The sequence below is a fragment of the Trichoderma asperellum genome, chromosome 6 (assembly GCF_020647865.1).
Source record: "Trichoderma asperellum chromosome 6, complete sequence".
In the NCBI taxonomy this organism is placed as follows: Eukaryota; Fungi; Ascomycota; class Sordariomycetes; order Hypocreales; family Hypocreaceae; genus Trichoderma; species Trichoderma asperellum.
In genome coordinates, this window is record NC_089420.1 from 3,509,897 (window position 1) to 3,522,654 (window position 12,758).

The following is a 12,758-nucleotide window of genomic DNA, read 5'->3' on the forward strand; positions in this document are numbered from 1 at the left end:
ATTTAGAGATATATAAATGTCAAGTTAATTGTTCTGCTTATCTCAATTACAAAGAGATCTTAGAAGTCAAAAGCCATGTGATGAATAATACCACCGATACTGGCTTACTCGAAACTCATAGACGGCTTGTCATATAGGCTCGCTGTCGGTACATGCCAGCGCCATTGGTGGGGTAGAGTTAGAGTCATAGAAGCGACAAGCTCAACCAGTTCCAACCAGAAGGACGCAGCTTGTTTACTCATCTCATATTAATTCCGATACGGAGTTTTGCCAAAGCTGTTTCCCCGCATCATTTCTTTTTTTTTTTTCTCTCTCTAGAAACATCATTTTGGGATGGCCCATTGAACACGCATTATCTTACCATGTCCAAAACCTCTTTCCCGCTTTTCAAATCAGGATCTTTGGATGAGTATTTCAAAGCCAGAGAGTCCCTTGTGAGGGCCGAAAAGGCATATGGCTATGAAAGCCTAGTCCAGAGAACGAGTCTAGAATCAGCAGCCGAAGAAATCATTCAACAACTCAAAACTTGGGAAGATGAAAATATTTATGGAATCAAGAGCGACGGCTCTGGTTACGAGGCTGGCCATCGGTTTTTTCATGGGTTGGATGTAGCACCAACAAGCAAGCTGTTTGAAGTTGCCGTCAAGGCCCCCAAAGGCTGTCTTTTACACTGCCATTATGACTGCCTTCTACCTCCTGATACCGTCCTCAGCGATGCTCGCAACCAGCCGAATCTTTATATCAAGGCTGACGTACCATTAGTCTCTGAAGGGCTCTTTTCATACGCATTACCTCAGTTTGACGTCTTTAGCCAAGACATACCATTAATAGATTCTACCAACATGTTCAGCAAGGGTTATATAGCCGGATCTTGGATGCGCTATTCTGATTTCCTGGCCAAATTTCCAGGTGGAACCGAGAAAGCAGAAGCATGGCTCCATAAGCGAATGGTGTTGAAGCCAGAAGATGCTTATCACCCGAAGCAGACAGTTGATGGGTAATTATGGGGTAAAACCTACCAAGTATAAGAGTCAAAAGTGCTAACGTTCAATGTTGTTAGCATTTGGCAGCAGTTCATCCGGGCAGTTACAGTCATCCGATCAATGCTCGGATATGAAACCGCATATAGAGAACATTTTCGAAGAGTATTGTGGAAGTTTGCACAAGACGGCATCATGTATGCAGAGATTCGAGTAGCCCTCAATCATGGCTTCGCCATAAAATCTGATGATGGTACACGAGAACTCAAGCAAAAGGAAGCTTTGGAGATTTTCCAAAGCGTATTGGAAGAAGAAGTTCCCAAAATACACGCCGCGGGGCATATATTTTATGGTATCAAAATCATCTATGCATGCATGAGATCTTCCTCAAGAGAGGCCATGCTTTGGTGCATGAACAATTGCATCGAAATGAAGCAGCTTTTCCCTGACTTGATTTGCGGTGAGGCGTGATATATCTTCCATCTACTCCCCGAAAGCTAACACAGTAGTAAGCATTTGATATGCAAGGCCAGGAAGATACCGGCCACCCGCTTTCATACTGGGTTCCTGATTTGCTTGAAATGCGCACTAAAATCACCCAACTTAATCTCGATTTGCCATTCGTCTTTCACGCTGGAGAGACACTTGATCACGGTGGAGAAACTGATTCAAACTTGTACGATGCCATCCTTCTAGATACTAAGCGCATCGGTCACGGTTTCAGCATCACCAAGCACCCACTTCTAATGCAACTTTGCAAAGAGAGGCAAATAGCCATTGAGACTTGCCCTATATCTAACGAAGTGTTGGGACTAGTCCCTACAACAAAATCCCACCATTTACCAGTGCTTTTGGCAAATTGTGTACCCTGCACTGTTAACAGCGACGACCCTGGATCTTGGGAGTAAGCCCTACCGTTACCAACTAAATTATGATGCTAGCACTAACATATGCAGGGCGAGTATGCTATCTCATGATTTTCATCAAGCAATGATGGGCAGTGAAAACATGACGCTCATGGGCTGGCGAACTATTGCCGAATGGAGCATCTCATACAGTTGCACCAGTGAAGCAAAAAAGAAAGAGATGCTAAACGACTATAGTACCAAATGGACAGAATTCTGTCAATGGATTGTTGAAACAAATGAGAAAAAATATAATTGAACAGTTTGTAAGCGATATAGGGATACGGGGTCTGCGTTGGTTTTTTCAAGGAGTTCAACAATACTAATACTCATTCTCAACGGAGTATTTGGTGGTATAAATATCTGGTCTTTTCTTTTTTTCCTTTTTTTTCAACATTTTATAAGTTAATTCCATGGGCGCTGTCACTCAACATTTGGCAGCAAGATACCCCAGAATAGATATATATGTGTTAGCACACCTGTTGGAAGTTCCCGTAGTCAAACTCTTGTCTGGACATCTAATACGTACAAGCTTTTAGTTTCTGTAAAAATCACATTGGCTTCTTACTGAGAGGGGGCTGCTGTATAACCACGTGGGATACGTTGAATAAGTTAGTATTGCTGCTAAGACTTGCTTCTGCGGAATTGGACGAGGATAGATTAGGGATAGTTGCGAGAACGTAAGACTCTGGGGCACCACCTTCCTTGAATCTCCACCAACCTTTGTGGCACTAGTAGCATTTCGTCTTGCATTATGGCCAGAGACAGCCAGCGCATCGTTGCCCTAGAGTGCAAGTTCGTTGTCGTCATGAGGGCCATTTTCTCTTCCGTCAAATCGGGCAACCCAAGGCCTGATCTCCTTCTGAGGAGGAGCCTGATGAGAATGTTACCCTGTCCCGTACGAGGGTGCGCATATTTGCCAGTACTGCCTCTTCCTCGCCTGAGCCGTCACTGGCATGGGCATCCTGGAGATAGTCGATGCTGTCGGTGATGATGAAAACACAATCGACTCGGAGACTTGAGAAACAGCTTCCACAGTTCAAGCATGTTGCCGGTAAAATCTCTAGTGAGGCCGGCAAGTTTGTGGCCAAATGACTTTGGGCTGCTTGAGCATCTGGACCATAAGTGCTTGAATAAGGGTCCGGAATTGTTGATCTTGATAGAAAGTCTGTTCTGTAGAAACGACGCAATACGAGAATCGATTCAAAGGAACTGTCGTCGAAAATGAGCAGAGGACCGACAAATAGTGAGTTGAAGTTGTGTTTGCCGACTGTCGACGAGAAGTAGTAGTGAGACGCGGGTTTCCACCCACTCCATGTTCTCCTCGGCTCGCAATAGGCCCTGGTTTTGAGTCCCATATGGCCGAATCTCTGACCGCTGCCCAAAAATTCTCTGAAGCTGTTGATTATCCTTATCGAATTCGTGGGATTCCACAAAAATACCAGTACCTTAGCTGTGGTCGAACTTGCTAGTGATATAGTATTGGCATACAAAGGCATATTATTGCTTATTCGTTCCTTATCATCATTCTTGACATTTTTCAGTGATCATATTAGAAGCAGCTAGCTAGTCGAGCCCTTCGGCTACGCGCGTTTATAAAGAAAGTGCAGCTATTTGAGTGATATCCTCCTTTGCCACCATTGTCACCGAGATAGCCTCTAGTAGCTGTGCTCTGCCGAGCATTGCTATAATGCTTTTGCTAAAGCCATCAAGGATCTGGTTTAGCTTGCCTGATCTCCGTGGACTCTTTCAACTGATGTATCGTCATTCGGTTGTTGGCTTTGACACAGGGCTATTTATATCGCGGGATAAGACGTACACTCGTGTCGGATAAGTGGCAGCTAGAGATCCGTGGCATTCAAAGACGTGAGAATCTTGCCTTACAGCTGCTTTAATGGCTTCTCTGAGAGCGAGCAGAAATTATAACATACTCTACCTGCACAAAGAAGATTTAGTTTACAAGATAAAGTGATGGGGGAGACTGGCGGCGCTGCAGTGGAGAGTTGGTCGTAGATGCCAATTCAAGGCAGTTTGAACGCGCACAAACGATATTTCCAGCGGTTTTTCTTCCCAATATGCAGATACAGGGGGTTCTGAGCCAGTATAATTAGCAAGGTCTCAAGCAACTTGGAATTGAATTTGTCTATTGGCTGGCTATGATGCAATGTTACATGTACCTACTCTGCGTCACTCTCATTGACATAGCTATTTTCATATTTCCACAAGGCAGATTCCGCTCTGGCATTGCTGGACCCCTCTGTAGCCCGGGGCCTGATGAGGCATTATTTCTGGATCCGCCATACTTTCGCATTATATACACATTCGTATCCACCATAAATATTTTTCCAAGTATCCTCACGACTCAACTATTTTAATAAGAACAGATGTCGATGTTGGCAGGTGAATCTGCTTGGCCCCAAACCCAGTTAGGATTCAAGACAGAAACGGGGCGCAGGTTGTTATATGCCCAGAACTGATAGTCATCGTTGCGGTAGTCATCAGCTGAGAGAGGGGGGCAGGTGTTCTTGAAAGCTGCGGTGTACCAGTTCTGGTGAACAGAGTGGTGGAATTTACCAAAGTAGAACTTGCCGTGATCAAGATTCTTCTGAGCAAAGTTCTCCCAGTCATTATCCCTGTGATGCTAAAATTAGCTGCCGGCCTATTACTGTGCTATCTTCGAGCTACCAACTTACCCCTCGAAAGTATCATCGACATCGGACCAGCTAATGTGCACATGGTTGCCGTCTGTTGAAGTGTTAGTAAAGCTTCGAGTATAAGAAATAATCCAGTGTGCAATCAGATGCCACCGACCTTGCTCCATAATGACCGATTCGCGAGTGTAAGTGTTGCCTCCGTCAGGAGAAGTGAATCTCATCACAATTCCTTCCCAATCGCTTTTATGGCCAGTGTCCTTCTTGAAATATACGTAGTAGATGATACGATATGAAGCATCAGAACCGGAGGAGTCGCCATTGCAAAAGGTCGATGCCCAGTACGTCGGAATAGTGACGAATGGTTCACCCGAAACATTGCCATAGAATGTGTTGGGTCCCTCCCAAGTGGGCTGCACTGGACAGCCATTTGCTAGAGCGTTGATATTGCAGTTGTCTGTGTCAACGCCGTTTGTTTGGTTGCCTTCGCCATCTTCAGCAGCTGAGGGCATACATGTGCCAGAAGGCATATACCACATGGGCGCGGCGGCTTGCGCAGCTGCTAAACCCCCATTCTCGGTGAAGTCGCTCACGGCAATCGGCGTATCCGCTAAAGCATTCTTGGTAGCAAGAAGTAATAAGGGTACAAGTTTGGCGAAACCCATGATGAAAACGGACAGTGTAAACAAACTTATTAGCCTCTGTTGATGGAAATATGATTGAGATGCCAAGATGTCGGCGTATCTTGGCGATATCGAGCAATCTTTATATAACTTTCCTATACGACATCGTACGGCTATACCTCACAAATGGCGGGAGATCAACGATCTTCACCTTGACAGCAAGCCATAATAGGAAGGAGGCTGGCTAGTGGTATGCTGATCCATATTAGCGACAATATGCATCACTTTCTCCATTAAATTTGTATGTGCACTTTTGGGCAATACAACTCACCCTGCGCTGAATATATTGTCCCTGCGTATCGCTAAATTTTTCACGGATATTTACTAATTAATGGCCGAATTCGCGATGCTTTTGACTTGCCAGAACAGGAAACACTCCCATTGTGGCTACGAATACGGAGTAGCTGATGCCATTTAGCTAAGAGGCGGTTGGCGCTCGCAATGAGTAATGGGCACGTGGTTTTGGATCTCAATGCTATTGGGGAGTCAATATACAATGAACTCGCTATTGATACGTAGTACTTTGCGTAGTACTTTGCATAGCTAGTGAAGGTGACATCTTTATACATCGCTCCCATTAGCTGCGATGCGCCTTAAGCGATCTTTAAGATCTCCAGGCAGACTTGATGCTTGTGGTTTACGCTAGGGCTTACTTTTGGCGGTACCTATGTCTTGTGGGCCAGCTCTAATATGTGTGATTGACACTTTATATCGTGTTGTTAGCGCACATAATCATGCCGAGTTTGCCGTGGGCGCCGTTACATTACGACCTTGAGTCTGCAGGGGAAGGTCACTTTATAACCCTACGGGTTTTTTACTTCCACTAATCTGGAACCGAGGACTGCCAGGGGCGACAAATGCGGTGATAGTTTATGTCTTCACCGACAAGCGCAGTAATGATGCTCTTAAAAAGAGAAATTGCCGAACCTAGCTAGATAATTGTGAGTAAGCTAAGAATGAAGGCTAATAAATAGAAATGTACGACAGTCCTGTCAATTCAATTCAATTCAATGAATTATTCGAATGCTCGCACTATTTAAACAAAGTATATTAAATGGCATGCAAATACCGTGAAGGTAGAGAAGAAAAAAAGGGTTTTCAAAATGACACAGCTAGATGAAAAACGGGAGACGCTCTGTCTCAGCCTTACGCTCCTTTCTAGCACATAAAGGAGACCTATTGATGGGATGCTCACTTCATACAGGCACCAGAGTTGTCTATGATCGCCCAGTGCGTTTATTCTTTCAACTATTAACCTGGCTAATGTTTTTCTCCACAAAGCCACCAGTAATAAGGAAAACACAAATCAGTTCTAATTTTTAAATACAATTCCGAATACCAGAAGGCAACTATATAATCACATCAATGTATGGATAATGATTGCCGAGTTCTATCTATTATAGACTCATGATGGGCGCGTGGAATGGGCGCAACTGACTTGTATTCAGTGCTCCAAGATAGGCTTCACGTAATCGTACCACGTGACCTCTGATTCTGGTGGAGTTAGGATTATCTAAGCCATGTAAACTTCTTCGTTGGCGCACCAACTGAAATCCACATTGAATACGCATTAATCATCTGATGCAAGGCCTGCGGAGTGCTTTTTGGGTGGATTTTAAAACCGCGATATCCCGGTTTGTCTGGATATGAAAGCATTCGAGGAAACATCTCAACTTGGTGCAGAATGGTTCTCTGTCGGCCTCGCTTCATCGTTTCCCGACCTGGGACTCGACGATGATAACTTGGCGAAATATAGAACATGTGGTGGGGATGCCAAACCAGGATGCAAAGTTTTCCAAGTGCCCAGAGAAGATAGCCTTCAAAGCGCAGAGGTCACCATTAGAGAAGATGGTACCCTCCAACGATCGGATTTGAAGGGGCTTAAAGATCAGGTTCTGGTGTTTCGATACAAAGGAAAGTTTCACGCGGTTGATCATGTAAGTTAGACAACGAGGCAAATTGATAGCCACACTTTTATATGTTTAGGCAACCGATAATGACTTTTTACGAGATATGCCCCCATTCCTCATACCCCCTCTCGCAAGGCACCCCCTTTGATATTGAGGATTTTGGAGTCATTTTAAGCGCTGGACTGACCTGTCCAAAACATGGATGGTCGTTCGATATATTTACTGGAACAGCGGACCGTGGGAACTACCAACTTGATATATGGGAAACACAATTGCGCGAAACCAAAAGCGTAGATCCGCGGCAGACAGAAGTTGACAATAGTAAAGTATTAGATATCGCTGATAAAGAAGTATGGGTTAGGAGGAGACAACAAGGGAGGTAGATTCAACCACGAGATAAATTCATGGAACTAGATAAGATTTACTTCTCAACAATATGTATTACTAAAAGCTTTACGGGATCTGTGTTCCCAAGCAATAAGAGGTTTCTTGAAGATCGTGTTTCGCCTAGTTTCATATGTTAATTAATCAGCATAAAGCAAAAGTTGCTTAATAATTGAAGAAGGAATTAGTATGTACATCGCATCCTTTCAATGTAACATTAATACGTTACAAAAAAATTCCAAGGGTCGTCCGATACTTGTTAGTTAAACGAATATACATGAACTAAGTAATAAACGATAACTTTTATAAGTCGGACTTAATAAATCATAGGAAAATCCAAGGGTGGTCCAACACTTGTCAGCGGAAACGAATGTACATGAACTAAGTAATAAACGATAACTTTTATAAGTCGGACTTAATAAATCATAGGAAAATCCAAGGGTCGTCCGACACTTGTCAGTTAAACGAATGTACATAAGCTAAGTAATAAATGATGACATTTATAAGTCGGATTTAATAAGTCATAGGAAATTCCAAAATTCGTCCGATACTTGCTAGTCAAGTAGATATATATGAACTGAGTAACAAATAATGTCTTCTATAAGTCGGAGTTAAAGATCACTTCCTCTTATCTCCGCCAAGAAAACTCATATATATACTTATATCTAGATACAGACAGAGGTAGTTCTACTGAGAAACAACTCTTCTTGTATTAACATTTCTCCATTACGATAAAAAGAGTCAAAAAACCACCAGATGGCGAATGTACTAATTACTGGAGGAGGGCGTGGCCTTGGCCTTGGCATTGTCCGTCAACTAGCAAACGATTCAAGTATTGCAAAGCTTTTCGTTACCACGAGAGGAAACCCGTCAACTGAACTAAGCAAAATTATTGATGCTGCTGGGAAAAAAGTGATCCACATATTGTGCGAAGTTGTCGAAACCGCAAGTGTTCGGCGTGCTGCAGCCGAAGTAGAAGAAAAGCTCGAAGGAGAAGGCCTCGACATCTTAATCAATAATATCGCTGTACGTGAAAATTCTAAAATTTTGCGTACATATTTCATATTAACAAAATTCACATTAGACAGCGCCAACTACTCCTGCAGGAATTCATACCATGGACGCGGAAGAGTTGATACAAGTTTTTGATGTCAACGTCGTCGCAGCCCATAGAGTTACTGCTGCACTTATTCCATCCTTGAAACGAGGGAAACAAAAGAAGGTTATCATGGTGTAAGAATTTCTGGAATTTGTCTTCTTGATTTTCAGATGGGTTGTTCAGCATTTTGGCTAATAAGAATCAAGTTCTTCGGCAGTCGGGTCAGTTGCGTGGGCGGACCGTTACAACTGGTCGCCGGCATACGCGTATAAAATCACCAAAACTGCGATGAGTATGTTGACAGTTCAATATGCAATGGAGTATAAAAAAGAGGGATTTACCTTCTTAGCCATAAGCCCAGGGGTAGGTATCTCTCTAGTATCTGATATTCCCTCAACTTCTAATGTTTGGCATAGTGGTTGAAAACAGACATGGGCTCTGATAAGGCCGATCTCGATGTCGCAACAGGAGTTACAGCGGTAGTGAATCTTTTCAATAAGGCGGATGCTAGCTACAACGGAAAGTTTTACAACATACACGTCTCAGGCTGGGAGCATAACGAAGGAGTAAACCAATATGATGGCGCAGAGATTCCATGGTAAAGGGGTCGTAGGGTACAGGAGAACAAGCGTTCATTGTCTAGACTATCTCATTTATGATGAGCACTTAATAGTCTAAAATGTGATAGACATACCACCATCCACTACAATATTAGCCCCATTGACATAGCTAGAGAGCCTGCTGGCAAGAAAGATGACGGTGTTGGCAATCTCCTCTGGCCTACCCGTTCTTCCAAGTGGAACAGCATCCAGCAAAGCTTTGTAGAATGGATAGTTGTCCCTCTTAACAATTTGATAAGAACTCCACTGTATCGTACCGTCAGGTAATGTGATATTGGGGTTCTCAATAGAACCTGGTGCAATGGAGTTAATTCGAATGCCAAGAGCACCAAGCTTTCGGGCATAATCTTTAGCCAAGACAGCCTGAGCTCTCTTTAACGTAGAATAGGGAGAAACAGCTACCGGGTGCCTCGCCTCAAACCCCGCCATGGAGCTGATTACGACGATAGACGCATTCTCAGAAGCTTTTGATCGCTCTTCGAGGAAAGGTATAGAGGCTTCAATCAAAGTAATCAAGCCTAAGATATCTGCGCGAAAACTCTTCTCCCAGTTTTCGCTTGTTGCTTCCACAATGATAGGAGATGCTATCCGGAAGCTCTTCGGTTAGAGTTTGTTCTGGGTAACGGTTTAAGAGGATGAAATCTTGTTGGCATAGCTTACCATTGGCAATAATGGAATCAATTCGACCAAATCTCCCGGCTGTTTGACTTATCCAGGCTTTAATCTTTTCCGGGTTTCCAATGTCAACAACTGAGCCAACGGCCTGTGCTCCATGACTGGCACCCGCAAAAGATGAAAATTCATCCCCACGAATTGTACGAGCGCAAAACGAGACATTTGCTCCCTCTGCTAGGAAAGCTTCTACGATAGATCTGCCGATGCCCTTCGAGCCGCCTGTAATCTGTTATTAATGGATATAGGAATTACCAAATCGATGGAGGTGTTACCTGTCACTAGGACATGCTTCTTGGAGAGGTCGCTAGAGAAAGAAGCCATGGGAGATGATTTGTACGGCGAGATGTATCCACTGATCGTAAAGCCTGATAGCAATATCAAAATGTCTGGCTGGGTCAAGTGATCCTTGAATAAAAGTCTCTATGTTGGTTTCTGTAGTCGTCCATGAAGCTTTTATAACAAGTTTATACTCTATATGGTTTGAATATTAAGGAATGTATTTTATAAGCAACTCCTGGTACCGGGCATGATATGTCTAACATTTGAACTGTATCTCCGCTCCGTCGCAGCGATGGGCGGACTAGGCTAGGCTTTAAGCGAATTTATTTGTCTAATCACCTTATAAGGCGGAAAGTGAGCGGCACAGTGATCGATAGCAGCTTGGAAGCATTCGAAGAGTCATCATTAAATGAATTATCCTATTTGAAGAAATTGCGAATCTCCATCAAAACTGTTACTACACTAAGCGTTGAATACTGTATGTCATCCAGCAAAAGCTCGCTGTAGAACAATTATTTGTCTGAGCCTCGCTCCGCAAGCTCCGTGTTAGTAGCTCCCTGGATTTGAGCTAGATGGTATTGGTAACCCACTAATCCTAGATTGGTGACCGCGCGGATACATGGTTTAGTGATGGTGTCTTCCCCTGCTCCACGGCGGTATACATTCTTTAGCTTCTTCAAGCAGCCATTACAAGGTTGTAATGGAGCAACATCATCTCGTTGGTTATTATCATTCTCTGTCTTTGCCTTCCTAATGAGCCACTTGTCTTCCAAAACGTGCTGGACTTGCCGGATTCGCAAGAAGCGATGCGACCGAAAACGACCGGCTTGCAGTGCCTGTCGCTCGCTTGACATAACATGTCATGATGGCAATAGCCATCCAAGCTGGATTAATAATGATCGCGAGCGCGATGAAGTTGCAGATCAAATCAAAGCGCAAGTCAAGGAAAAAGCAGAAAGTCGTCGCGAGAAAAGCTATGTGAAAGTAATGCCCCTTGGAAGAATGAAACGGTCGAAAAGCAGCCTAAAAGCAGCTGCTCAGGCACCTAAAGCGGATAAGGCTGAGCAAGATGCTCAAGTGTTATCACCCGAAAATGTGCCTTTGGGGAATTATATACCACAGGTTGAAGATGTTAAACCGGATAGGGACGTTACTAACCCAGTTTTACTTGGAGTAAACAACGACATAGATCTTGATCTCGAGATCATTTTTCTGGATTATGCCTTTCCTTTTCTCTTTCCCTTCTACCGCCCTTCAATCTTTGAAGGAGGACGCGGCTGGCTGTTAGCGACATTGAGAAACAGCATGCCACTATTCCATACCGCCATGGGCTTTTCGACCTATTTCTTCACCTTAGTTATGGCGAATATTGCTAATGGTCATGATGAACATGAGGCCTGCAGGCGATTGATTGAGCGCAAACTCACTTCTCATATTGATAATGCAATCAGCTCCATACGAAAGGGAATACAAGATCTCCATGCTAGCCCGGTCCCGATATCGGTTTTTGGAAAGGCACATCTCCTGGAAGGTGTCGTACAGTTGTTAGTATTTGACACAAACATTGCAAGGACTACAGAATGGAGCGTCCACATAACTGCTGCCGTCTCACTGCTCAAAGAGCTGTTGGAACTGCCCGAGCCTCGTGGCCAGCTAGCTGATCTCACCTCGATATTTGTTATGATGCAGCGGCCCGGATGGTCGACTGAGACACCAAGTCATAGAATGTGGAACAGCGATCAAAGTGCCCTACGATTTCACGTTGCTTTTATCATTTTTGCGGACATAATATCTGCGACCACACTGGGAGATGTGCCTAAATTGCGAGAGCATTATACGCGCCTAATTAAACCTAGAGCTGAAGTGACTCATCCAAGTCAAATATTAGAATTGGGAGACTTTGTTGGCTGCCAAGGTTGGGTTCTTCTTTTAATAGCTGATATTGCCGTTTTTATAGAAGGCAAAAAATCCAGGCGTGTACTCGGAGAAGATCTGCTTTCTAAGGGCAAAAAACTTTCTGCAGACCTTCAGAATGGCATAGCTGGTCTTAATGCCAATATGCAGCAGCCTATGGCCACTCCAGCTCTTCCTCAGGCTTATGTCCATCCTGAGACTCTACTACAAAGTTTAGACACCATATCGATTAGCCTAATATGGGCACACGCAGCCGTCCTCTACCTATACGTCGCTACTTCCGGGTGGCAAGAGCAAGACCAAGAGGTTCGGGAAAATGTTTCATCAGTATTACACCTTTTACAACAGATTCATTCTCCGGCAATCTTGCGTAGTCTTGCTTGGCCTTTTTGTGTCGCTGGTTGCCTTGCTCCCAAAAGTCAAGAAGCCGAGTTTAGGCAGATTGCTTCCAAAATGGGTTCGTTGTCAGCATTTGGCACACTAAATGAGGCATTGAAGATAATGGAGAGAGTATGGAACACTCGTGGAGAGAAAGACGCCGAAACATGGGATTTCATTTGTTGTTTTAGTATAATGGGATCAATACCATTGCTTATATAATAATACGTATGATGATAGTATCTCTTTTCGGCATATTTTATCTCTCTTTGAACTATAT

At 43.8% G+C, this 12,758-nt stretch overlaps 7 protein-coding genes across 7 annotated transcripts; 4 read left to right on the forward strand and 3 right to left on the reverse strand.

Annotated features, from left to right (window-relative positions):
- The first annotated feature begins 308 nt into the window (after window positions 1-308).
- On the forward strand, window positions 309-2,396 carry TrAFT101_010593 (uncharacterized protein). Its single transcript, XM_024902149.2, has 4 exons — window positions 309-997; window positions 1,061-1,440; window positions 1,494-1,884; window positions 1,937-2,396. The coding sequence occupies exons 1-4, from the start codon at window positions 363-365 to the stop codon at window positions 2,142-2,144; spliced, it is 1,614 nt and encodes a 537-aa protein (XP_024755424.1). The 5' UTR covers window positions 309-362; the 3' UTR covers window positions 2,145-2,396.
- A 319-nt stretch (window positions 2,397-2,715) lies between these two features.
- Window positions 2,716-3,243, reverse strand: TrAFT101_010594 (uncharacterized protein; the record flags this gene model as incomplete). Its single annotated transcript, XM_024907104.2, has 1 exon — window positions 2,716-3,243. One exon carries the CDS (start codon window positions 3,241-3,243, stop codon window positions 2,716-2,718), a length of 528 nt encoding a protein of 175 aa, XP_024755425.2.
- A 935-nt stretch (window positions 3,244-4,178) lies between these two features.
- On the reverse strand, window positions 4,179-5,271 carry TrAFT101_010595 (uncharacterized protein). The gene is made up of 3 exons (XM_024902845.2): window positions 4,697-5,271; window positions 4,579-4,630; window positions 4,179-4,518 (listed from the first exon to the last, which is right to left on the reverse strand). Exons 1-3 carry the CDS (start codon window positions 5,199-5,201, stop codon window positions 4,257-4,259), a joined length of 819 nt encoding a protein of 272 aa, XP_024755426.1. The 5' UTR covers window positions 5,202-5,271; the 3' UTR covers window positions 4,179-4,256.
- Window positions 5,272-6,802: 1,531 nt separating this feature from the next.
- TrAFT101_010596 (uncharacterized protein) lies at window positions 6,803-7,628 on the forward strand. The gene is made up of 2 exons (XM_024910338.2): window positions 6,803-7,156; window positions 7,231-7,628. The coding sequence occupies exons 1-2, from the start codon at window positions 6,866-6,868 to the stop codon at window positions 7,510-7,512; spliced, it is 573 nt and encodes a 190-aa protein (XP_024755427.1). The 5' UTR covers window positions 6,803-6,865; the 3' UTR covers window positions 7,513-7,628.
- Window positions 7,629-8,269: 641 nt separating this feature from the next.
- Window positions 8,270-9,214, forward strand: TrAFT101_010597 (uncharacterized protein; the record flags this gene model as incomplete). Its single annotated transcript, XM_066129011.1, has 5 exons — window positions 8,270-8,539; window positions 8,598-8,746; window positions 8,819-8,904; window positions 8,962-8,975; window positions 9,029-9,214. The coding sequence occupies 5 exons, from the start codon at window positions 8,270-8,272 to the stop codon at window positions 9,212-9,214; spliced, it is 705 nt and encodes a 234-aa protein (XP_065985141.1).
- A 72-nt stretch (window positions 9,215-9,286) lies between these two features.
- On the reverse strand, window positions 9,287-10,228 carry TrAFT101_010598 (uncharacterized protein; the record flags this gene model as incomplete). The annotated part of the gene is made up of 3 exons (XM_024910339.1): window positions 9,287-9,816; window positions 9,893-10,126; window positions 10,180-10,228. 3 exons carry the CDS (start codon window positions 10,226-10,228, stop codon window positions 9,287-9,289), a joined length of 813 nt encoding a protein of 270 aa, XP_024755429.1.
- Window positions 10,229-10,939: 711 nt separating this feature from the next.
- Window positions 10,940-12,700, forward strand: TrAFT101_010599 (uncharacterized protein; the record flags this gene model as incomplete). The annotated part of the gene is made up of 1 exon (XM_024901367.2): window positions 10,940-12,700. The coding sequence occupies one exon, from the start codon at window positions 10,940-10,942 to the stop codon at window positions 12,698-12,700; it is 1,761 nt and encodes a 586-aa protein (XP_024755430.2).
- Window positions 12,701-12,758: the final 58 nt, after the last annotated feature.

What these genes read in the sequence shown, in the direction of transcription:
- TrAFT101_010593 (XM_024902149.2), top strand. Translation starts at nt 363, where the DNA reads ATGTCCAAAACCTCTTTCCCGCTTTTCAAATCAGGATCTTTGGATGAG. An exon ending in CCGAAGCAGACAGTTGATGG is followed by an intron (nt 998 to 1,060) that starts GTAATTATGGGG and finishes CAATGTTGTTAG; the next exon opens with CATTTGGCAGCAGTTCATCC. An exon ending in TTTCCCTGACTTGATTTGCG is followed by an intron (nt 1,441 to 1,493) that starts GTGAGGCGTGAT and finishes CACAGTAGTAAG; the next exon opens with CATTTGATATGCAAGGCCAG.
- TrAFT101_010595 (XM_024902845.2), bottom strand. Translation starts at nt 5,201, where the DNA reads ATGGGTTTCGCCAAACTTGTACCCTTATTACTTCTTGCTACCAAGAAT. An exon ending in ATCGGTCATTATGGAGCAAG is followed by an intron (nt 4,631 to 4,696) that starts GTCGGTGGCATC and finishes ACACTTCAACAG; the next exon opens with ACGGCAACCATGTGCACATT. An exon ending in GTCGATGATACTTTCGAGGG is followed by an intron (nt 4,519 to 4,578) that starts GTAAGTTGGTAG and finishes TTAGCATCACAG; the next exon opens with GGATAATGACTGGGAGAACT.
- TrAFT101_010596 (XM_024910338.2), top strand. Translation starts at nt 6,866, where the DNA reads ATGAAAGCATTCGAGGAAACATCTCAACTTGGTGCAGAATGGTTCTCT. An exon ending in AGTTTCACGCGGTTGATCAT is followed by an intron (nt 7,157 to 7,230) that starts GTAAGTTAGACA and finishes ACTTTTTACGAG; the next exon opens with ATATGCCCCCATTCCTCATA.